This window comes from Tympanuchus pallidicinctus, unplaced genomic scaffold (genome assembly GCF_026119805.1).
Source record: "Tympanuchus pallidicinctus isolate F22 unplaced genomic scaffold, pur_lepc_1.0 scaffold18, whole genome shotgun sequence".
Classification (NCBI taxonomy): domain Eukaryota; kingdom Metazoa; phylum Chordata; class Aves; order Galliformes; family Phasianidae; genus Tympanuchus; species Tympanuchus pallidicinctus.
In genome coordinates this window covers 1,595,211-1,619,615 of record NW_026294699.1, presented here as the reverse complement: position 1 = coordinate 1,619,615, position 24,405 = coordinate 1,595,211, and the positions used below count along the sequence as shown (strand labels likewise).

The 24,405-nt window shown below is 52.5% G+C and overlaps 3 protein-coding genes across 4 annotated transcripts in view; 1 reads left to right on the top strand and 2 right to left on the bottom strand.

Annotated features, from left to right (window-relative positions):
- Window positions 1-3,794: 3,794 nt before the first annotated feature.
- LOC128079314 (cyclin-F-like) lies at window positions 3,795-7,596 on the bottom strand. Its single transcript, XM_052680355.1, is given in 7 exon segments — window positions 3,795-4,558; window positions 5,110-5,279; window positions 5,455-5,585; window positions 5,903-6,002; window positions 6,511-6,598; window positions 7,010-7,190; window positions 7,576-7,596. Coding segments are annotated over 7 exon segments (1,065 nt in total). The 3' UTR covers window positions 3,795-4,184.
- Window positions 7,597-7,777: 181 nt separating this feature from the next.
- LOC128079068 (chitobiosyldiphosphodolichol beta-mannosyltransferase-like) overlaps window positions 7,778-24,405 on the bottom strand; it is a 45,779-nt gene continuing 29,151 nt past the window's right edge. Inside the window, exons 4-5 of one of the 2 annotated variants that reach the window (XM_052679966.1) lie at window positions 8,627-8,694; window positions 7,778-7,995 (exon numbers count right to left, since the gene is read on the bottom strand). In XM_052679966.1, the coding sequence (XP_052535926.1) occupies window positions 7,973-7,995; window positions 8,627-8,694 (91 nt within the window). In that variant the 3' untranslated portion in view covers window positions 7,778-7,972. Of the gene's footprint in view, window positions 7,996-8,626; window positions 8,695-20,363; window positions 20,865-24,405 lie in introns of those variants that run through there. The other variant, XM_052679970.1, reaches the window with a different exon arrangement.
- On the top strand, window positions 13,444-20,014 carry LOC128079071 (zinc finger CCCH domain-containing protein 11A-like). The gene is made up of 3 exons (XM_052679974.1): window positions 13,444-13,559; window positions 13,800-13,867; window positions 19,725-20,014. Exons 1-3 carry the CDS (start codon window positions 13,473-13,475, stop codon window positions 19,966-19,968), a joined length of 399 nt encoding a protein of 132 aa, XP_052535934.1. The 5' UTR covers window positions 13,444-13,472; the 3' UTR covers window positions 19,969-20,014.

Genomic DNA, 24,405 nt, shown 5'->3' with positions numbered 1-24,405 from the left:
GAGATGCTGGCACGGCCCTACAGCAAAGGGAGGAAGGCTGAGTGCTGGGAGCAGTCTGTGCGGCCGGCCCTGGCAGCAGGTGTGTGCAGAAGGCGATGCTGTGCCATAGGCACGAGTGGGGCATCACCCCATGCAGCCACACAGCAACGCTCCCGTCTGCCTTGCAAAGCTCTCTGCAGGGCTCGTGTGCAGGAGGAGCTCTGCCAGCTCTGTGCACACACACATGCGTTGGAGCACGTTGAACAGTGCGGGGTGACAGTGGAGGTGCCTTCTCTTGAGCACAGCATGCTTTGCTGGTGGGCTTTGTTGAATTTCCCCATTGCTTGTGACCACGTTACAGCCACAGTGCTTGCAGCCTTCTACAAACATAATAGGAATGGGAGAGGCTCTCTGTGCCCCGGTGCTGGGCAGTGTGACCACAGTCCTGGGCAGTATCTGGGGCATCGGTGCTTTTAAAAGCCATTCCTGAGCGCTGAGCCACCCTCCTGCATCCACACCCCAACTCCAGCTTGGGCTGATCCTTCCCAATTACAGCTTCCCCGTGACCTGCCCTATTGCCTCATTCAGCTCCTCGCTGCGCCTGTCTTTGAAGGAAGTGGAGCGATTAGATCAGAACATAAGGCTTGCCAAAGAAAGTATTTACAGGCTCCTCGTTGCTCCTGGAACAGAAGATGAGGGATGTTGCAATGAGACAGGGCGACACGCGGTGACTCAGCTCACACCCTGAGATGTGCCAGGGCAGCGGGCAGGAGCAGGAGACAGGAGATAACAGCAGTGACAGCCCTGACCCCTCACCCTGACGGGGAGCTGACAGTCCTTGTTTGTGGGCGTCCGCTCTGGTGACACCACGCTCATTGCGGATGAGGACTGACCCCATGGAGCACACAGCCCTGCTCCTGCGGCTGCCCCTCTCCCCACACATCGCTGCTTACCACCACATTCCTGTGCCTGCTTGTTCCCAAGCCGATGGCCTCGATGCAGCAGCACGTTTCATGCCAGCAGTGCCAGGCTGCACATCCTGAGCCCTGAGATGGGCCCTGGGCTGCTTGGCTGAAGCTGATGTCTGTGCCGGGCACAGTTGTGCTCAGCATCTCGCCAGGAACTTTGTTAGCTTCCAGGAACCAAACCAGCCACGTCTCAGTGCTCGCCTGGCACCGCAGAGTGGAAACTGCCAGCACTGCTGCCCTGGGTGACCACAGACTGTGAGCACTGGGTCACACAGAGCTGACTTCTGCTGAGTTCACTTCCCCTTGTCCTGCTCTCTTCCAGCTCGTCGGCTTTGCTGCAGCACTGGCTGGTGCAATTCAGAGCCTGTGTTTGTTACTCCTGAGCACCACCTCCAAGGAGATGCCAGTGCCAGATGCAAGTGCCACTGCATTCCTCATCTGCTGAAGAACATCTCCATGCAGTGGCACTTGCTGCTGGGCCTTGAGATGAGCAGCAGACCCTGGAGAGCCCCTGGAGCTAACAGGACACGAGCCCAGCTCTCACATGGCCCTTGTGGCAGGGGCACACAGGATCCTAAACCCCTTGCCCAACCACTGGGATCTCACCAGCAGTTGCACTGGAAATGCATGCATGCACACAGATACCCAAATCCTCGCTGGCCACAGGCAGGTGGGCCTGGCTCTGGACTCAGCTCCCTACACCACACAGGACCTCATGCGGAGGACATGGCATACCAGGCTGCAAAATGGGTGCAGGAGCCCTCAGCAGGCTCAGCTACCCTTGCCAGAAGGAATACACAAAATAGAGAAACCTGCAGGGAGAAGTGGAAATGAAATTCTTGCAGATGATGGTGGGTATCTCCTAGCCAGCGTGCAGCATGTCAGCAACCATGAGGTTCCAATGCAGTGCTGTGGTGAGAGAGCCTGCTGGGGATGGCCAGGCAGCAAGGCGAGCTCACCAAACACAAAATAATCCAAATTAAGTCCTTCAAAACCAGCGGTTTCTTTCACAAACAGGAAAAGCAGCAAGATGCAAAGCCCTCGGCAAGCTGAAAAACCACATTCGTGCAGATGAAAAGTTATTTTGAGCGCTATTTGGTTACAGCACCAAACTGAAAGCTGGTGTTTGCAAATCTGCCAGAAGGAAGGAGAGGGCTGGGCGCCCTCTGCAGCAGGCAGGGATGGGAGTGCTGTCAGTGGGGTTACGGGTGGGTCAGCAGCACGGCTCGATTTGTAAAGCAAACGCTCAGCAGTTCGGAAGTAAGGGTAGGAATGAGTGGGCAGGGACTGTGCCAGAGCTGTGCTCAGGAAGGGCGGCAGGGGGATGCAGCGCAGGCAGGCAGGGCAGCGCCCGGGGCCATTGGTTGTTTTCAGTGTGACACTGCGTTAGGGCAGGCTTCGCTGTGATGCCAGATCGGAGGCTCTTGAAATCTTCAAGGATTCTCCTTTTCCTCCCACCCTTTCCCATCGCTTTCCTCGTGGTTTCTCTTGGACGGGCTTTGACTTGGTGAAGCACTTTGTATTTTGGTTTACCAGATATTCTCTTCCTAAACTGAATGTCATCAGGTTGTGATCACTGTTCCCTAGGCAACAACCATCAGAATTACAGAGCTGTGATCAGAAATTAATGCTGTTTTAAAAAGTAGCTCCAGGTGCTCATGTGAATTGAGCAGAGCTGCACCTGCAGCCACGTCGGGGTGCTGAGCACCCAGAGCAAGGTAAGAGTTGTTCTGTAGAAGCACTGGTAAGCACTGTCACAGAGATGCTTTTGCAGAGACCAAGAAGCAGAGGATCAGCAGAAGCCAACTGCGCAGCTGACACTGCAGGTGCCTCTTTTCTGTGCTCTGTAACCACATCTGTTCCATCCTTCCACAGCACAGTCAGCATCTGGAACCTGTTCTCAAAAGCAAAGAGAAGTGAGGGGGAGAGCACCGTTGCACAGGGGACAGATAGAACTTCCCAGGAGCTGCTTGCCTGGTTGTCAGTGTAATCTTTCTCTTCTGATAACGGCGTGAAGGCAATTAGATAAGAGGCTTTAATTTAAAACAACAGAAAACCTTCATCCCAGGAGGTTGCCTCTTCCATCCGGCAGGCTCAGGGATCTCTAAGACTGAATGCAGCTGTGTGAGGTTCTCATGTCATGGTACTTTCCATCCCGTTATAGCATTACAATATGATACACACACACATATAAATACAAAACAAGTGACACATGGTGCAATTGCTCACTGCCCACCAATTGATGCCCAGCCCACCCGCTGTGCCAGAGCCACAGAACTGAGCCTCCTCCAAAGGTTCTGGGTTCTGCAGCAGCCAAGGGAATGGCTCCAGCCAACGGGATGTGGGTTTGGTGCCCCCAGAGCCACCCCCACTGTTCCCATGGTGGGGCAAGTAGAAGGAATCTGAGGTAAGGAGAATGAAAGCAACCTGTCACTTGAAAATCAGAGGCTGTGGGACAGGCTGCTTATGAACTCCTCCACGCAGCTACAACAGCCATAGAATTGTGCAATATCCCCAGTTGGAAGGGATCCACAAGGATCAAATCAACCCCCGGCTCCACAAAGAGCCACTCAAACACCCCTCAGGGCACGGTTGGCCCTTCTGCAGGTTCAGATTCAAGTTGCCACCAACTGGAATGCACAGATCCCTTTTTGCAGGGCTGTTCTCCAGCCCCTCACCCCCCATTCTGTACATACAGCCAGGGCTGCCCCATCCCCACTGCAGAACTTGGCACTTGCTCTTCTTAGTGCAGATGCTGACCACCCTCAAATTTGTCCTGATCTCAGTGCAAGGTCTCTCTACCCTCAGAGGACCCAACACTCCTCCCAGCTTAGCATCATTCACAAATTTACTTCATGCAACTTCCAGATCTTTATTAGAATCAACAGTAAAGAGAACCAGACCGAAGATGGAGCCCCACAGAATCCCTGTGCTGACAAGTAGGGCAACTCTCAGGCCATAGCCTCCCCTTGCTCAACACAGCCATGTTTTGGTCACCACAGGACATTTTTAGGGTCACATCACCATGGCCTTACAATGTCACGAGCCATCTCCATGCTGACTGCTATCAAAACAGGGACCCTGACAGCAGAACACCAGTTGCTGACTGACTGAAGTCTGGAAAGCACACATCTGAGGAGCTCCTCACCTACACCCTTCCTTCCCATTCTGGAAACTTTTGCGGACAATTGATCATCCACCAAAGCAGCTTTGGCTTCTAGAAATGAGACTCTTCTTTCAGCAGCACCTCAACAGTGACATGGAACCCCTGTGCTGAATGGCTCTGCAGCTGTTGCTTAGTCTAATGTGATGGACAGACAGTGCTGAGGTGGGTTTGAGAGGTGCTTCTGTAAAAGGCAGCTGTGGAGTTGTAGGACTGGCACCGCTGACAGAAGAGTAGCCTGAGCTCCCTTCACAGCTGGGATTTCTTGAGGCAACACAGGCTGAAAAAACTCTGCGAGTTTCATCTGGAGTCCCGGCCTTCCTCGGCGGTGCTGCGTGCCCAGGACCCTCGACAGAGAGGCTGTCCTCATCACTGGAGTCCTGACAGCAGTGCTCTGCTGGATCCATGTACACCACTGTCACATCCAGGATTCCACTGGGACTGGTGACTGAGGGATGAGAGAAGGAAAAGGCCAGTCAGAATTTGGGCAACACCAAGCTAACAGTCGAGCAGAGAAAAAAAGTGCAAGTGTAAACCTTGTCGAGAGGGGAGGGTAAGGGTAGAGCTTACCCTCATTAAAGTAATTTAATATTTCCCTCTCGCCCTGTTTGGAGAGGTACTGCCCAACTTGGAAAATGAAAGGCCACAGCCTGTGTGTCAATAAAACAAACAGCTGACAGCGTTCCAACACTGGCTACAGTGTGACCCATTCAAGGCTGGTTATGCTGTAGCAGCATCTGAAAACATTGTCTTGGAAATGCTGAGTGGCTGCAAAATCCTTAAGTTCTGAAGCAGTGAAGAGAAGAAATGTACCCCTAAAAGTTTAACAACTATAACCACTGGGGGGAGAAGGAGAGTTTCCCCAGCTGCTCTTAGGAAAGTTTAGGCTCTTCTGGCGCTCCCAGAAGGAGTTTTATGTAAAAATAAAAAGGCAGGTTTTCAGGTTCTCTTATGTGTTTTTGTTTGTTTGCTTTTTTTAAATAAGACTAAAAGCCTTACCATCTCCATCTCTCTCACCTTCGCTTTCCTGATCACCTTCATAACCAGAGCAGGAATCTAAACTCCAGTCCAGGAAGCTGTCCAGAAGACTTTCTTCCTGGGTGGACAGCTCAGCTGTAGGTGTAGTCACCAGGCTGCCCCTGTCATCCTGAGCGCTGTCTTCCCTCCTCCTGTAGCAAGAACATCCAGAAGTCACACATTAAAAGCCAACTCTGCTTCTCCAGCTCTTCTAATAGAGATGTCAGGCCAAGGTAACGGCAGAAGGAATGGAAGCTCAGGATGCCAGAGAGGAGGAAAGGCTCACGCAAGTCTTCACAGACCTTTACAGCCATGGGTTATACTCACCTTTTAGATCTCTTTCCAGAGGGAGAGCTAAAGAAAGCTTTAATTTCTATGACGTTTGTGTGCAGGGGACTGGGTTTCAGGTCCTCCTGCTTCACACCCAGCAGTGAACAGAGCTGGCTGTAGCTCATCACCTGAAAAACAAAGGGTTAAGAGTTAGACCATGTGATTCCCTCTGCCAGGAAGCAGCTATTTTATCCTTATTTATCTTTATTTCTTTCCAGGAGAAAGCTATCCTGTTGAGTCCTTCCTAGAACTGCTGTTCAACCACAGCAGTTACAGTCCCAGCAGACGAAATTTAGCAGCCCCAACCCTATCCAGCCATTCTCTACTTCCAAAACCTGAAGTTAAAACCCATTTCTCATTACTGGAAGTTTTGAACACCCTGCCATACAGGAGATTTTTCTCAAGGAGTCAGATTTCAGCAAATGAACTACAACAGCAACCCCACCTTTTCTTGGCCTATTTTGTCATAATGCTCATCTTCAGATTGTCTTTAAGTGCAGTGAGACAACACCTGCCTGTAATCCTTAGGGACCTCATCATGGAAACTGGAAAGAAAGACCAGAGCTTTAATCTTAGAATGGATTATATAGAACATTGTTAGCAAATTCTGGCCATGTAAGCACCTTCCCTCTGTCCACCTCAGCTCTGTGCCGAGGAAACTGGCATTTCAGCAGAGCTGCTAAGCATGCAAGCATCCAATTCCTTTTCTGTTTCTTGAGATATTTGACTTCCAGCCTTTCAGAAATGAATTACTTTTGCTACTGAGCTCCTTCTGGAGCTCATCAAAAACTGGTCACAATCACCTGAAAACAGTGATGCTGGCAAGCTGAAACCTGCTGGGCTTGGGGAGCACCAGGGCTTCTGTAACCCAGGGCCACTGGCAGGCAAGACAAACGCAACAGCCGTCACTGAAGCAGCCCCTAGATTTCAGTGCCCTGGGGTAGGGGAGTAAAGCAGTTTGCTACAGCCACCTCCTCCCTTGTGAAGGACTTCCAGCAGGGCTACGAGAGCCAGAATACAAAAACACTCCCAGAAGAGTTCCCCAAGTTTTACCATTTTTGGTGAAGGCGCAGCACACACGGCAACAGGTCTTCAAGAGAGAACCCAGTGCACTCAGACAGCTGGCTGGTCCAGGGATGTGCTGGAGGAGGGAACAGGCATTACCATTTCACAGAGCTCGCAAGTTCTATAGTCAGACAGAGCTGTTAATGGGGTAAAGATCATGCCTGTGTGGTGACAATCTTTAGGAGCTTTTGCCTGCACACAGCTGAAGTTCAGAATTTGCTTCTAGGATAGGCTTACTTGAGAAATGGAATCTACGCCTAAGTAGAATTCTACTGCATAGATAAGGGCAAAACCCTTCAGTCTCATTTAAATGCAGGGCTCACGTTATTGCTACAGACCGAACTCAACTCCATTCCCACATATTACACCTTTCCCCCCTCCCACACTCCCCAGGGTGGTTGGGGCACCTTGCCCACAGAGGCTCCCTGAAGGGACGAGGCAGCCTGATGCACTTTGCTGCAGCTCCACTGAACGGGCTGCTCCTTACCGTGGCCATGCAGGATTTTAGCCAGCAGCAGTGCTGCAGCAGCCAGCCGAGCTGGGGAGTACCCGAAAAGGCTCGTGTTTAGGAGAGACAGCTCACAAATGAAGCTGTAAAGGTGAAGAGTTCTTCCCTCCAGTGAGACTATGTTTGACAGCACTTCTTTGTAGTCCACAATAGTAGGTATCTAATGCACAAAGGAGAACAGAGGTTGGCAACACAACTCAAGCACCAAGTATTTAGACCACAGTTGTTCTCACAAGACACTGCTTTCATTACCAAGTATTATTTTAAATTCTATGCTAACACTGAAATACTCCCCAGTGAAACAATAAATGATCTCTGAACGTGCCTTAAGAAGCTCAAGTTTTAATCTCCACAGGAAGGCAGATGGTTTGGTATCTGCATGCTCTTAAATGTGCAGTCTCCACAGGGAACACTTACAACACAACTTTGTTCTTTTTATACAAGAGATCCACTTCAACTGCAGCCCCAGGGATAAAATTGCCCATCCGCTTCCCAAATTCACCCTTATCTTTAGTTAATATCTTATTAATAACTTAATATCTCACATGTGGGAGACAAAGGCACATGGCCAATCTCTTTTTAGTGGTCTGTGGGGACAGGACAAGGGGAAATGGCCATAAACTGGAGCACAGGAAGTTCCACACCAATATGCAAAAGAACTTGTTCACAGTGAGGTGATGGAGCACTGGAACGGGCTGCCCAGAGAAGTTGTGGAGTCTCCTTCTCTGGAGATGTTCAAGACCTGCCTGGATGCCTCCCTGTGCAGCCTGCTGTAGGGAGCCTGCTTTGGCAGGGGTTGGACTCGACGATCTCTAGAGGTCCATCCCAACCCGTACAATTCTGTGATCTTTCCTTCTAGGGCACAGATGATCACAACCATCATTCTGACCAAGTCTTCATTTTTGTATGTGTTGTCTGTTAGCCATACAGCCTCCTGTATCATCAAGATCTCTTTGCTGATAAAACTGCAATATCAAATGTTATTAACAGTCAGACCCAGCAGAAAGAGAATTTGTCTGTGGGGACATAAGATCCTAAGCCTGGGAGAAGTATTTTACAAATTTAACTTTACAAATACCAACACTCAAAGCAGAGTTCATTTGCTAACTCCTGGCACTGCACAAAGTGCTGGGCAAGTCGCCTCCTCCTGTCAGCCATCAGTCCCTTCTGATTCACCCAGCACACCAGGGATGTAACAGAGCTCAGCTGGAAGTTTACAAAAGATCACCTCTCAGTGCAAGTCCAAAAGCTATGCAATGGGCACACCTGGGAGTTGCAGAAGCTCTGTGTGCCAGGCTATCACTGAACACCTAGCTATGTGCTGCCCAGTTCTTAAGTTACACTGAAAGACAAAGCTGAAGAGGCATGACAGCAAATGAAACCTAACACACACTGAGGAGAGCAGACTTCTGCACATCACTGCTCTAGAATCTGAGCACAGAACCATCAGTATTCAAAAGAAATAGCTTTGTAGGCAACCAGCAAAACCTGAGACAATTAGTCTGATCTGTATCTATAATTAAGCCATCAGCTCATCTGTGTAACATTCAATAGTGCCATTTTCCTCAGGGATCCAAGTAAAGTTTGCATGCTTACAGCCTTCACTGTGCAGGTACGCTACCCCCAGCTTCACAGCAGCTTCAAAGTTGCCCCTTTCAGCAGCCCTGAATGGGAACAGAGAAGATACTTCAAGTTGAAGTCAATAGATGCTTCCACATCAGACAAGTTACTGCAGTGAAGGCCTCACTCTGAATTTGTTGTTTGCTGATCACAAGCACATCTGATTTCACTACAGAAGTTACACGTGAGTTATGACACGGCTCTCCTTGCTGCAGTACTTTCATACATCCGTCCAGGACAATCTGACAGCTCACAGGAATCATTTCCCACTCCCAGGCAACACCCCCAACGCAAGAAAGCAGGTTTAGGTGCTTGCACCATCAGGGATCTGCCTCAGTCCCTGAGACAGTTTGACAGCACACAAAAGGCAAGGAAAACAGGAGAGGAAACTGAACCTTTCAGCTGGATAAAGACCACTTCAAACTTGTTATTCCCTGCCACCTCAAAAGTGCCACAGGCTTTAGAGTTCCTTTTTCTGCACTGTAGAGCTTTGCCTGCAGCCTGGCTCTGTTTGTATCACTTTCATCAGGTAGCAAAAATCATTTCAAGGCAGGCAGCTGATGCACTGGGACGCAGCAACATTCGTTACGGTGCTTTGCTCCCAGAGGTCACATCATATCCCAGACCAACCGAGGAGAAATTACTCTCTCCTCTGCACAGCCTCTGCAGCCTTCCCACAGCCCTTGAGGACGGCAGGGATACGGCCTGGCAGAAAAGGGATTTCCCTTCTGCTGGGGAACAGGTGCCCAAGGAACGTTCACATCCCACGTGCCGCTGTGTAACCGCTCCATGCCCGTGCCCCACGTGCTTCTGGATGGGCAGCACAGCTTTTGGTTCACTCAGCCGCCTGTGGCACAGCACATCAGGCTTTCTGCAGGCATGGGAAATCATCCCATCGCTTTGTGCCTTACAATGAGTCGAAAACCTTCTCTTCTCAGACTCCAACTTCCAATCCCTACACCTACAAAGAAGCAGATTCTGTTTTTCTAATATCCTTCAAGTCCATATTTTCCCAAAAGAAAAGAATTCCGACGTAACCACCTACAGCTCAGCAAGCGATTTCAGTGCCTATTTCTGATTGTGGCAATTACTCAGTTCAGAGGTCCCACTTAATTTGAGGTGCCTGTTTTTATTCAGACAAAGGCTGCAGTTGCAGCTGACTCCCCAAGACTGCAATAGGAGGTGGTGACACAGCCTTGGGCTTCCGTGTTTGTGCTAATCCCACGTTTCCTTTCTCTGCCTTGCAGGGCAGCTCGTGCTGCAAGCGGCCAGGATCGCACTGTGAATGAAGGTCGGCGTGGGAGCAGCTGCTGATGGGAGCAGGAAGTCCAGGCTGATGCACTCTGAGACGCGTCTGTCCCCGTAAAACCAGAGGGCTGGCTCATCCAAATGCTTGCTGATTGTTTGGAAGATCAAATTCTGAAGCTCAAATCCTTCCAGCCTCCAAGCTGGAGGCAGCACTGAGGCAACATCTCCCGGGTCCAATCGTGTGGCGTCTGAGTGAGAGGGTGACCTGAGATGGCTGCACAAGAGTCACCTTAATTTCTCTTAAAATCTTACTTCCAATAACCCCACTGGGTGACCCTTGTGTCAGTCTCTTGAAATTTGGATCTAGGAGGTGACTGTTCCATTGGTTTATAATGTTCCACAGGAGTGATGCGGAACCATGGTGAGGTCACAGTCGTTGCTGGGGTGGCAGGGCTTGGCCCCAGGGTGGCGAGCAGAGCTGGTGCTCTAGTGAGCGCGTGGCACACAGAGACTGAGCTCTGAGCGTTTTGTGGCAAGGATCATCCTTGAGAGCCCGTCAGAAGCACCGCTGCGGCGTGTGTGTGACCTGGGCACAGCCTGGACTGACCTGGACCAAGAGGTGAGCTGGGCTTGGTGCTGCGTGGTGGCTGGAAGGAGTCTCAGCAGAAAAGCTGGGCTGGGGAGGACTTCCCAGCTCAAACGAGGCCCTTCCCAATGGCTGTTGCCAGGGGAAATTGATTCTCTGAGAGATTGTGGCACACGTTTGGGTGAGGATGACGAATTGCCATCACTCCCCTGTGTAACGCTGCAGTGCAATGGAAAGTGCAGCAGTAACAACAGGGTGGCAAAATCCGAGGCTGCAGCAAGGGAGGATTTGCCCAAGTGCAGCAGTTGGGGACACAGAAAGAAAGGAAAAAAGCTGCTGAGCCTTGGAAGGCCCCAGGTAGCAGGGATCTCCACTCAGACACCCTTGCCTCCACTGCCAACCCTTCAGTGATGTCTGGGAAGAGTTTGTGTGCACCTGAGCTGCCCTGCCTTCCCACCAGGTGCTCAATCACTGCCTCAAGCTGTGACTGACCATTGCCACTACAGCCCTGCAAAACTGCTGCTGGGCCCCAGCCTTCACCTCAGACAGGACAAAGGAAGAAGGGCACAGACTTGATGCAGTGCAACTTGTGCTTTAATGACCCACGGAGCGCTGGCTGTGCCGTATCCAGCCCATTTTTAACAAAACCCCACTGAAGTCCCGGTGGAGAGCCGGGTGCTCAGCTGGGGACATGCACTGTCCGGTGACATCACAGGCACGGTGACATCACAAGCACTGTGCTGGGGCCGTGGCTGCCACCAGTGAGTGCCACAGCCGTGAGCGCTGCGCAGCAGTGTGGACACGCTGCGTCAGCTCTCGTCCCGGCTGGCAGTGAGAGTGGTGGTGGCTGACGGGTGCTGCCCGCTGTCGCTGACGGTGCTGCTCAGCCATTGGGCTGGAGTGTGAGCTGGAAGGGAGAGGGACTGCAGCTGTGCCTGGTAAGCCAGAACTGTAGGTTCGTCAAACGTGGGAGTCGTACCAGTGCATCCATTGCAGCTGCAGCAAGAGGAGAAGATGAAGGGAGTCATTTTCATGTCAGGAACGCAAAATGCGTGCTGCTAGGGGTAGAACTGGTGGTGAGATGGAGGACAGTGCTTGCTGGGAGAAGTGGTGGCAGTTAGACACAAGGTGGATCTAGACTTGGCACAGTTCTTGCAACCTGCTGCTTCCCAGACACTGCCCTCCTCCAGAGTCCATGCGGCATAAAAGAAGAAAGCTGCCAAATGCTTATTCCTCATGATTCTTCCCTTGTTGACGCCTCCTCTAGGGTTCCTGTCCGAGAGGACATTTTGTGGATCCCAGCAGGTGCGGACTGCAGCCGGCTCCTTCATAGAGCAGGGAATTCCTTTGGAGACAGCCCATCCTTGCTCCAAGAAGTTCCCCATGGCTCTGCAAGGAGACGACTGCTACTACTATTTCAACTCCGTCTGTCTTAAGGTACGCTTGGGAGTCTTTTGCCTGGATTTCCTTCCTTTCCTCGCTTTGAAGAGGAAGGGCTGGAGCAGGGGGAGACCTGCTGGCGATGCGTTGCCTTCCTCAGCAGAGGCATTGTGCGCTCCCTGCTACCAACCTGGGCCGACAGCACGGACGTCTTTCAGGCTGTGCTCTTATTCTCCTGTGTGCTCTCCTTTTGCTCACAGGGAGACAGATGTCCCTTCCGCCACTGTGAGGCGGCTCTGGGCAGCGAACGAGTCTGCCGACTGTGGATACAGGGCTGCTGTTTCCGCAACGACTGCAAGTTCAGACACATGAAAATTGAAGTGAGTGTTTGCCTGAAGATGAGCTCTCCACCTCCCTCAGGCACCACCTGCAGCGCTGCATCTCTCTGCAAACCTCCTCTGCCTGTTTCCATGACCCTTCCTTGCTTTCTCTCTTCAGAAGAAGCGCAGCGCGGTTCCCTGCTACTGGGAGAATCAGCCGGGAGGCTGTCAGAAAGCCCACTGCCGTTTTCTTCACTTGAAGGAACGCGGTGGGAACGGACCGACCGTACCACCAAGTGACGGTGAGTTCCTGATGGCATGAAGCATGACAGACTTAATGATGAATATTGCTCCTGTGCGGGTGCAGGATGTCAGGTAACATTCATTGGGGAGCGCAGGGAAGAGTGGTGATCAGTGAAATATTGGTTTGTGTTTGGGCTGTCAGAATAGGGGTGGGTGTTTTCTGGAGAGAGGTCAATGCATTGCAGGTCTGTGCCGACTGCAGAAATGGCACAACATTTGAGCAGGGGAAAGGCAAATGCAAGAAACTATGCTTGAAAGTTGGAAGCTTGTAGCTTGGTGTGCTGAACCCTTCCTCCAAAGAGATGCTCTTCAATTATTTCTTGTCTCCTTTCTGCCAGAAGCTGTCACAAGTGGCCTCCCTCTGAACAGCAGCCCTGCAGAAAGTCTGGAGAACCAGACAGAGGTTGAGGAGGCAGCAGAAGGAGGTACAGATACTGAACAGGCATCTGGGTTTGAGGCGCTGCCTTTCGACTCCCATGTTCTGATTGTTCTCTCCTGGACTGTTCTCTGCAGGTGACATCCCATCTTCCTCCCATGGCCCCGCTGCGCAAAAGCGCAAGCAATGCGATGAGGAGGAGGACGACAAAGCAGAGGAACTGCCGCGCAAGAAGAGAGTCAAGGGTGAGCACCAGGAGCTTGTTGCAGTGCCTCAGCACAGTCATGCGGCCACTCAGCGTTGCTGTGTGTCAGAGTTTTCCTTGCCCTGGACTATTGCTGAGTGCAGCTCTTGGGTTTCTTTGTTCCTTTCGATGCGCTGTAGGTTGACAGAGAGGACTGTGTGCAAAACATTGCTGAAGTCCTGGACATGGCAATGTAATTCTGCTGGACAAATGTAGTTTACTTCCTGGAAGGGTTGTGGGAATGATAGGAGAACGGGGATTTCTCTTGAGGCACAGCAAGTCCTTATCAGCAACCTCTTCCTTTTCCTTCAGCTGGACGCAAGGTGCGCGGGAGGCCTATTGACTGGAAGACCACCTTCCCCACAATGCGGAGACTGAAGCGCAAAGCAGCGGAGATGCAACCATCTGCTGCTGAGGACGCCGACGAGCCCCCAGCCAGAAAACTGCCTATGGTAAGAGCTGCAGTAGTGCGTATGGGAGGTTTACACTGCTCTCGTAGTAATGGTACAAGTTTCAAATGTTCCTCCTGTCCTACTCTGGCCAGGGCTGCCAGCCACAAGACTCAAATGCCTGGAAACCAGCTAGGTCCGGAATGCCTCTGGCAATGGGGCATCCACAGCTTCTCCGAGAAGAAGAGCCACTTAGAAAAGCTTTGAGCCCTGCTTCACACACACACTCTTCTTTCTTCCTAGGCGATCCTTGCTTCAGTCCCGCCCGAGTACACCCTGGTCAGCGTTGAAGTCCTGAAGCTTCCAAGCAGGTGATGACCGCTACTTGTTCTTCACCAGTGCCCTTTACCCATTGCACATAAGTTCTTTCACATCAGGGGACAAGTGGAGTGTCTGAGATGTGCCGTGGCATAACCCAACAAAGGAAGAAGTCATCTGCACTAATTTCAATTGCTCACTCAAAGTCTCTGCTGAGTATGTCACGGGCAGCAGGAACTCAGTCTCTAACAGGTGGACGTAACAGAGGATGACTTCTTCATGCATTTACAGTCAAACAATGAGGCTGGCAGTGTGCTTCTGCTACAAAACCTGGCCCCTGTTGGCTGGACACAAACTGCTCTATCTGTACACATCAATTGCCACTGTGACACATGTGCCTGCTGGTATCTTGCACTCTCAAGGCAGCCTCAGGTGAACTGAATCGCCATCCCTCTGCGAGCGTGAGGTGCGGGAGGGGTTAACCACAGATCTCAGAGCTGGTAGCTGAAAGCGTACCTGCAGTTAGAAATGTCAGGTGCTGATTGTTCTCTTCCTTGTTCTCCCCAGTCTGGAACTGCTTCCAGGAAGCCAGGCAGACTCTGTGGCACCACCAGAGATCCCACACTCAACATCCCGTGCCACACAAGAAGCTGACCAGGTGCAGCAGCTGAGCTGCACAGAGGTGGGGAAAGAACACTTCTCTGAGGATGAGGACCTCGAGAAGTTACTGATGGAAGTCACTGATGAAGAACTGGACGCAGAAATTGATGACGACTCTATGGATATAGATGAGCTCCTAATGGAGCTCTGAGACCAACGACATCACAACATCATAGTCTGATTGTATATTTTACAACAACAACAACCATCAATTAAAACCAATCCTATTCCCTTTCAACCCTGTTCCTTGCCTTTCTTATTCTGAGGGGACGCTCTTTCTCAATCTGTGCAATGAGTCTTAAAGCAGAGTCAAACTGGTCAAAATCAGCAGTGCCTGCATTCTGTTCTCCTGACTTCCCTGCTGCTCAGAGTTCAGGGGCCGTGCACCCACTCCCCAGCCCTGGGCGGCTGCCTTCAGCATCAAGAGCACAAAGCACTGGTGTGGGCACAGAAAGACGTCCATCCGCAAGGCCAAACCTGAAACCTCTTCCTTCCTCCCCCCTTAGCAAAACTCTGCATTGGTTTCAAGTGGAAGCTCTGGGGTTCTGCTTCCTTCAACACTGCTTTTGTGTCAACTGCAGCGCTGCCACCCCCACCTCCCACTTTCTCCCCCTTCCCTCAGGTCTCACGCTGCATGGTGCGGTTCTTCTCCTTGAACAAAAGCTGCACACCCAGTACAACCAGCACACCCCTTTCCTTGCCTACACCCTGCTTGCCCGTGGGCAGCAAGGGGCAGCGGCTTGCAGCGTTAGGGCAATCCCTTATTGCATCTGACTCCTGCTGCTCATCCCATTGCCCAAGAACAGCGGTGGAGCCACTCAGCTCCTGACAGCCCAGTGCATCTGCACTGGATCCTGGCCAAGGGGGCAGCACGGAATTGGTGAGGCCAGCAAGTGCTGGCGTTTGTGCCGCTGGCGCTAAGGAGCAGAAGGTGGCACCATCCATGGAGCTGCTCTGTACAAGCACCTGGCCCAACCTGGGTCGGGATGCCTCTCAGGGACGACGGAATCCTCAGGGCTGTCGACCAATGGAAGCTGGGGCAAAGTCCTCCCACTCGAGTCAGCCACAGTCATCATCTGCAGAGGAAGGCCAGTGCATGGTGAACGTCTGCTCTACATTCAAGGCGAGGGAAACCGTGAGCAGAGGCCAGCTCACTCTTCTTACATTCACTTCCCTACTTGTTTATGCCCTGTAATTATACGCATTTGTTGCACAAGGGTTTCTGTTACTTTACTTGATCCACGTATTTCTGTGTGTCCTTTTCTGTCTGTATCTGTACATAGACGTAGGGTATCCTGTTAGTGAGTTGGATCTCGCCATCTCTGAATCTGTACTCAGGCCTCTGTTTAATTATCGTGTATTTCATTAAATCACATGACTGAACTCCTCACTGTTTAATGATTAAGTGCTGTTATAATGTTAGAGTGAGCTAAGAATTATCAGTATCATTAAATTATCAGTAACTCTTGCGTGGCTTCTCAGTAGAACCAAGTGAAATGCAGTTGTCATTTCCTGTGATGCCAAATTGGTGGAGTCAGCAGAATGACAAAGAGAGCCACCACACCATTACCAAGATGTGAGATCCACCCAAAGCCTACATTCCCTGAGGATTTGGTTTGTGATAACTGGTGTAAGTGGGCAGAGGGAGGAGAGCATTAACTGATGCTGGAGGTTTGACTGAGGGTCGGGAAGATAAAGGCATAGTCTGCAAAAGGTTGCAGTGTGTCTTGACCTGCCAGGAGAGGGGAAAACCAACCTGTGGGTGCAGAAACATCAATTGCTTATGGTGATCCAACCGAATTCCAAGGAGACAGAATGACGGTTGGTGGGGTTGGGGAAAGACCGTCCCTGTAACCCAGACATGGTTGAAGTTGGGGGCTGGGCATCTCCCTCCCTGGCAGTATAATAAGGTGTCTGCTGTTCAGTCCCAGAGTGCATATGGGGCATAGTTTGGGTCTGACCCTCCCGATGACCGTAGGAGAGTTCAGACTGAGAGGAAGATGTATTAGTACTGGGTGGCACAGGTGATATTAAGAGGCCATGCAAAACTGGAGCCTATTCCTTGCCAAATCTGTGCCACATCACTAATACTAAACATACAGGATAGACTCCCAGGGGGCAAGAGGAAATCTCTAGAATGCTGCAGGAACTAGAAAACGCTGGGATCATAGACCTGCACGTAGCCCAGCATCACAGGAAAACAGCAGGAGGTAAGAATGGCCAGAAGCCCGGCCGTACAACAGTCCCATTCTGAGTGCACCTTGTATCGTAACGTCTGCTGCTGCTTAGATCTCACCTTTCTCCAGCATAGCAGAGGAAGGCAAAGATCACTGAGTCGGGGAGCCAAGAAGTAAGCAAGTGCAAGATCCTTCCTCCTTGAGATTTGGTATTTCTTTTAACTCCAGCCTTTACTATACTGGCCCAGACAATAAAAAGCGTCTAACACGCTGAGTGGTTTTTCTTATTCTGGTGATGACCTATAATGGCGAAGACTATCTAAAAACTTAGAAAGCTGAAGACAAAAATAAGTCCCCCTGCATAACAGCCACCTCTCAGACAGACTTAGCAGGGTGACGGAGGGGATCCTCCCTCTCTGCTCTGCCCTGCTGAGGCCACTTTGCGAATACCATCCACTCACTGTGATGTGTGCCTACCACCTCCTGCTCATCTGCCATGTCCTGGGGCACTGGCATCACTGAGCGTTTGATGGGAAGGGCACACGCTGGCACGACCATGCACCTAAACACTGGTGAGCACCTATGGTACCCAGGAGTCCTTCCTCAATGTCACACTGAGTGGCTGATACGGCACAGGACCAGCTGTGTCCTTTGGTTACCCTGTGCTCCAGGGCAGTGGCTATGAAGTCGCTCTGGTCTGTGGACAGGAGGAAATGGCAAGGGGAAGGAGCTGGGCACTGAGGTGTGTGAGTGGAGCGGGGTATTCCAGGGGACCCAGGGTGTGGGGCCTCCCAAATTCGAGAACTCCAACTCAGTGGTAGACCAGGAGTCTGGGATCATCCCATCCCATTTCCACCCCCGGTCCCCATAGCTCAGTGGTGGAACCAGCAGTCTGGGATCTCCCCATCGTATTTCTAGTCCTCGGTTCCCATAACAGGGGTGTCTGGGATCTCCCCATCCCATCTACAACCCCATGAGCCCATGTTGGAGTTGTGAACTCAGGGATCCTGAGATTTCCCTGTCCCATGTGCACTCCAAGTGCCTCATTGCCAACACCAAGGGAGTGTCCCCACTGCACTGACCCGCTGATGCCACCCCTCCAGGAGGCTGGCTGCTCTGTCCCCCTGCTCCTGCTGATGTCAGGGGGCCGAGTGCGCACGGAGCAAAGGGGGGACAGCAAAGGATGGTGCTGCTACTGGGGGTGCACGTGGCCTTCAGTGGTGACAGTGCTGTGACAGCGACTGCGGCAACGGAGCTGCAGGAACAGCTCTGTGGGATCTGTGTCCATCTTGAGAATAGGGGGACAAAGCACTGCGAGTGGAGGATGGGAATGGGATTGGGTGCACAGTTCTGGGGTCTGGAGGTGGGGTTGGGTGGGAAATGGGATGAACCAGCCCGTAAACTGCTGACAGGACGGGACGACATAGGGTTGGGGATGGGATGGGGAGCACAGCTGTGGTGTCTGTAGATAGGGTTAGGACGAGGTGGGGATGGAGATAGGGAGCAATGGAGATGAGGAAAGAGGGCTGGAGAAGAGTGATGAAGGGAGAAAGGGATTGAAAAATGGTTGAAGTAGTGCTGAGGGAAGGAGGAAGAAAGAAATGGATGAAGAGATGGAGAAGTGGGTGAAGAGGACGAGGGGAGGAGAAATGGAGGATGCTTGGAGGGCTGTGGAACCCTTCTACTAATCTACTACTAATCTAACTGCTCCTTCTCTTCCCCCCAGCCCCGTCCTGCTCATCCAAACACCCACAGGAGCTGTGTGCCACCATCCCAAACCCTGTCCCCAACCCCAGTATCATCCCCAAACAATTCCTCACCAATGCCACCTGCTAAGCCCTGGGTGTGGGCCATGGCTGCACCTTTGACCACCTCCAGCACGATTTCTCAGGCTTCTGCCTCTACCTTTTGACTGAACACTGCTTGAGAAACAAGAGCCCCAGATTCTTCGGTGTCCTCATCCAGGGCAGCCCTGGCAGTGCCATTGGTGCCCAAGTCCATGTCTTCCGCACGGTGAAGGAGCTGGAGCCTGGGCGGGTGCTGATGAGTAGACCTTGGGATGAATAAGAGAAGAGGGGCAGTGCTGAGTAAAGATATCAAATGGTCTTCAGAAGGGTGGTAGGTGGAACATGGAGCCCATGGAGTGCCCCAGGAACTCAGGAACACAGGGAGAGAACCCAACATTCCAAGGGGGACACAGCATTCTGCGTGGGACCCTGGCACCCAGGAAGGGACTGAGGGCTTGTTTGTTTGTTTGTTTTTAATATTTTGTAAAAAAAGCTTCCCTCCTTGTGTTAGAACAATGTTCTGAAGTTTTATATTTGTCTCTACATTCCTTCATCAGCTGGGACGTTGATGCCGCTGCACACATCTCCTGTTTTGTCATTCTGGTTTGTGTAAAAGATTGGTGAGATGTGCAATCTCTGCATGAAATTTCATTCAAGTGTTTTCCTTTATTTGCCCCCAGGAAGCAATGGCTTGGAAATGGCGGTGTCAGCCAGGAGCCCACACTGCAAACTGAAGTCTCATCATGTGGATCTGTTGAAAACCGCCGTGATGACAAAGGAACGTTTGCATCGTTTCCGTGCTGACTGTCACACAGCCTTGCAGAGCAGGTAGGGACATGGCATGGCAGAGAAAAGGGATTTCCCTCCTGATGGGGAACAGGTGCCCAAGGAACGTTCACATCCCACGTGCCGCTGTGTAAGCCCCCCTTGCCCGTGTGCCCCACGTGCTTCTGAATGGGCAGCACAGCTTTTGGTTCACTCAGCCGCCTGTGGCACAGCACATCAGGCTTTCTGCAGGCATGGGAGATCATCCCATCGCTTTGTGCCTTACAAGGAAAAGGAAAACTTCCTCTTGTGAGAGTCCGACTTCCAACCCTTACCGCCAGCAGTGAAGAAGATGCCGTTTTTCTTGTATCCTTCAATTCCAAGCCCATATTTTCCAGAAGGCACAAGAATTCAAATTTGAACTCCAGCGAGCGATTTCAGTGCCTATTTCTGATTGTGGCAATTATTCAGTTCAGAGGTCCCAATCAGGTGCTGATTGTTCTCTTCCTTGTTCTCCCCAGTCTGGAACTGCTTCCAGGAAGCCAGGCAGACTCTGTGGCACCATCAGAGATCCCACATTTAACATCCCGTGCCACACAAGAAGCTGACCAGGCGCAGCAGCAGAGCTGCACAGAAGTGGGGAAAGAACACTTCTCTGAGGATGAGGACCTCGAGAAGTTACTGATGGAAGTCACAGAAGAAGAACTCGATGCAGAAATTGATGACGACTCTGTGGATATAGATGAGCTCCTAATGGAGCTCTGAGACCAACGACATCACAACATCATAGTCTGATTGTATATTTTACAACAACAACAACCATCAATTAAAACCAATCCTATTCCTTTTCAACCCTGTTCCTTGTCTTTCTGTTTCTGAGGGGACGCTCTTTCTCAATCTGTGCAATGAGTCTTAAAGCAGAGTCAAACTGGTCAAAATCAGCAGTGCCTGCATTCTGTTCTCCTGACTTCCCTGCTGCTCAGAGTTCAGGAGCTGTGCACCCACTCCCCAGCCCTGGGCGGCTGCCTTCAGCATCAAGAGCACAAAGCACTGGTGTGGGCACAGAAAGACGTCCATCCGCAAGGCCAAACCTGAAACCTCTTCCTTCCTCCCCCCTTAGCAAAACTCTGCATTGGCTTCAAGTGGAAGCTCTGGGGTTCTGCTTCCTTCAACACTGCTTTTGTGTCAACTGCAGCGCTGCCACCCCCACCTCCCACTTTCTCCCCCTTCCCTCAGGTCTCACGCTGCATGGTGCGGTTCTTCTCCTTGAACAAAAGCTGCACACCCAGTACAACCAGCACACCCCTTTCCTTGCCTACACCCTGCTTGCCCGTGGGCAGCAAGGGGCAGCGGCTTGCAGCGTTAGGGCAATCCCTTATTGCATCTGACTCCTGCTGCTCATCCCATTGCCCAAGAACAGCGGTGGAGTCACTCAGCTCCTGACAGCCCAGTGCATCTGCACGGGATCCTGGCCAAGGGGGCAGCACGGAATTGGTGAGGCCAGCAAGTGCTGGCGCTTGTGCCGCTGGCGCTAAGGAGCAGAAGGTGGCACCATCCATGGAGCTGCTCTGTACAAGCACCTGGCCCAACCTGGGTCGGGACGCCTCTCAGCGATGAACACAGCCTCAGGGCTGTCTATCAGTGGAAGCTGGGGCAAAGTCCTCCCACTCGAGTCAGCCACAGTTGTCACCCCCTGAGGAAGGCCAGTGCTTGGTGAACGTCTGCTCTACATTCAAGGCGAGGGAAACCGTGAGCAGAGGCCAGCTCACTCTTCTTACATTCACTTCCCTACTTGTTTATGTCTTTAAATTATAGCATTTCTATCTCAAATGTTGTTTTACATCCACACATTTCTCTTTTTCTGTGTGTGCCCGTGACCATCCGTACACAGGTGTAGGGCATTATGTGAGCCAGTGTGGATCTTGTCCTTTCAGATTAACATAACAGGTTCCAGTTCATGTGCTATGTTCAAACCAGGAACACTAATGCCCTTTCAGTAATAACTCCCATGTGTGCCCTAGGCCCTGCTCCTATTAACAGAACAGCAGATATTATTTGCAGCTTAGACACAAAGTCGGCGACCCTCATCGCTCTACGCAAAGACTTCCACAAATACGGACAGACAGCGTTGCCACTTACAGAGAAGATCAACAGGAATTGTTTGTGTAAAGGGAAATGCCCTCCTCTGCAACCTCCAAGGAATAAAGGTGCTCAAAGCTCACCTTTCAAACACCTTCAGAGGTTTTTGAGAAGGCCATATGTCTTCACAACTTGCTGCAGGCTGTTTCCTGGAGTGTGTGCTTGCATGTGACAGCCCTGGCAAGCATGGCAACGTGTTAGAAGTCTGATCAACATCAGGAAAACTGCATTCAATGCAGAAAATCACAGAATGGCCTGGGTTGGAAGGGACCTCAAGGATCATGAAGCTCCAGCCCCCTGCCACACGCAGGGCCACCAACCTCCACATTTCACACCAGCCCAGGCTGCCCAGGGCCCCATCCAACCTGGCCTTGAACACCTCCAGGGATGGACGGGGCATCACAGCCTCTCTGGGCAGCTGTTCCAGCACCTCACCACTCTCACAGCAAAGAACTTCCCCTGACATCCAACCTCAATCTGCCCTCCCTCAACTTCAAACCATTTCCCCTTGTCCTGCTGTTATCCACCCTTTTCAGGAGTTGACTCCCCTCCTGTCTGTAGGCTCCCTTTAGGCACTGCAGGCTGCAATGAGGTCACCCCCAGCCTTCTTTGCTCCAGGCTGAACAAGCCCAGCTCCCTCAGCCTGTCTTTGCAGTGGAGGTGCTGCAGCCCCTGATCATCTCTGTGGCTCCCCTGCACCCTCTCCAACAGCTCCCTGTCCTGCTTGGCCTGGGGGCTCCAGCCCTGGACGCAGTGCTGCAGATGGGGCCTCACAAGAGCAGAGCAGAGAGGGACGCTCACCTCCCTGTCCCTGCTGCCCACCCCTCTGCTGATGCAGCCCACGATCCCGTTTGCTTTCCCAGCTGTCATCACACACTGCTGCCTCACGTTCGGCTTTTCAGCCATCAGGACCCCCAGCTCCTTCTCTGCAGGGCTGCCCTCCACCACTGCTCCCCCCACTCCGTATCCATGCCCGGCATTCCTCCAGCCCCACTGCCAAACCCTGCACTCTGCTGCCTCGAACCTCACCACGTTCACCCGGCTCCTCCTGCCCACAGCCCATCCGTGTCCATTCGCACCCCCGGCGATGGGCGCCCGCAGCTCCGGGCAGCAGCGCAGCGCCGCACGCAGCAAGGAGCTCCCGCGCACCCCGCCTCGCACGCACCTCGCGAGCAGCGCAGCTCCGACAGGGGCACGACGCGGATCTCCCCGCTGCTCAGCACGTCGCCATGCGGCCTCGTCTCTGTGGGAGCGGACGGAGGCTGAGAGCCGCGGCTCCCCGGCCTCGCCTCACCGCGCCCCGCCCGCCGCCCGCCTCAGCGCGGATCCCTCGGCGCCCGCCCGCACTCACGGAAGTATCCCAGCAGCGACACGCCGCGTCCGTGCCGGGCCAGCGATAACGCGTGGTGCTGCATCCGCGGGCTGCGGCCCAGGTCGCCCAGCACCGCCACGCACACCCGGCCCGCACCGCGCACCGCCCGCCGCCGCCACAGCATCGCCGCCAGCGCCGCCAGCGCCACCGACGCGGCCAGAGCGCCGCCGCCGGCCGCCATCTTGGGAGCCCGGCCGGGCACAGCGCCCCCTTCCTGCCTGGCCACGACGGCTCCTGCCGTTCATTGGGAGATCGGTGCCCGAGCGCGAGAAGAAGGGCGTTTGGAGGCTGCGTGTGCGAGCGACAAACACTGAGCGATGGCGAGAGAAGGAAAACCCAGAGAGCGAGCTCGCGGTGCTCTCAAGGCCCTTCGCACGCTCACACACGCATCTGCCAGCGTCCAAGACTGACCAAAGCGCGATGGAATGCAGCACCGTTAACATCACCTGCACACAAAACACATCCAAACCAGGATATCGCAAGGCGGATCCATCTTCAGCACTGCCTACAGAAAGTCTACTGCCTGGGCAACAGCTTTTACACCACCCTGGAATGGTTCTGCACACAGATTTCCTCTCCCCATTCTCCCCAGTCCCCGCCTGCCAGCATTCACAGCTCTGGACCCTGCCTGGCCCTGTCAGCGCGCCCACCCAGCACCGCCATCCCACGGAGCTGGATCAACACGCTCAATGCATTGACTGCTCAGGACTCGGAGCAGGCAGAAACATGCAGCGCTTCCTCTGCACGGCCCTGCATTTCCAACCTGCACTTCGTCCCCCAGCTGTGACCGTCTGCTCACCTGAGCACTCCGCACAGGCACTCACCCCTGCCACAATAGTGCTCTAACAAACGATTGCCCACTACTTTCCCCAAAAACACTGTGCACCACCACTGACAGCACACTACTTCCAATCGCAGATGTCTTTCGTCTCTCTCTGAGCAGGAAGGTCCCCCCTCTGACGGCAGTCTTGAGAAAACGGCATTGAAGCTGAGGAGGAAGATCTGGATTTGGTCTGTTGGACTGGCGTGCTAAGTGCATTAGCTGACCTTTGAAGTCCCGAGACATTTCCTGGCACTGAAGCTGGCAGACAGGCTTTCTGTGAGACCACAGCAGCGTTCCTGTGGTTAAACTGGCAAGGGAAGGCATCCTGTCCCACAGAACAGCACCAAGTTACACGTGAGTTATGACGTGGCTCTCCTTGCTGCAGTACTTTCATACATCCGTCCAGGACAATCTGACAGCTCACAGGAATCATTTCCCACTCCCAGGTAACACCCCCAACGCAAGAAAGCAGGTTTAGGTGCTTGCACCATCAGGGATCTGCCTCAGTCCCTGAGACAGTTTGACAGCACACAAAAGGCAAGGAAAACAGGAGAGGAAACTGAACCTTTCAGCTCGATAAAGACCACTTCAAACTTGCTATTCCCTGCCACCTCAAAAGTGCCACAGGCTTTAGAGTTCCTTTTTCTGCACCGTAGAGCTCTGTCTGCAGCCTGGCTCTGTTTGTATCACTTCCATCAGGTAGCAAAAATAATTTCAAGGCAGGCAGCTGATGCACTGGGACGCAGCAACATTCGTTACGGTGCTTTGCTCCCAGAGGTCACATCATATCCCAGACCAACCGAGGAGAAATTACTCTCTCCTCTGCACAGCCTCTGCAGCCTTCCCACAGCCCTTGAGGACGGTAGGG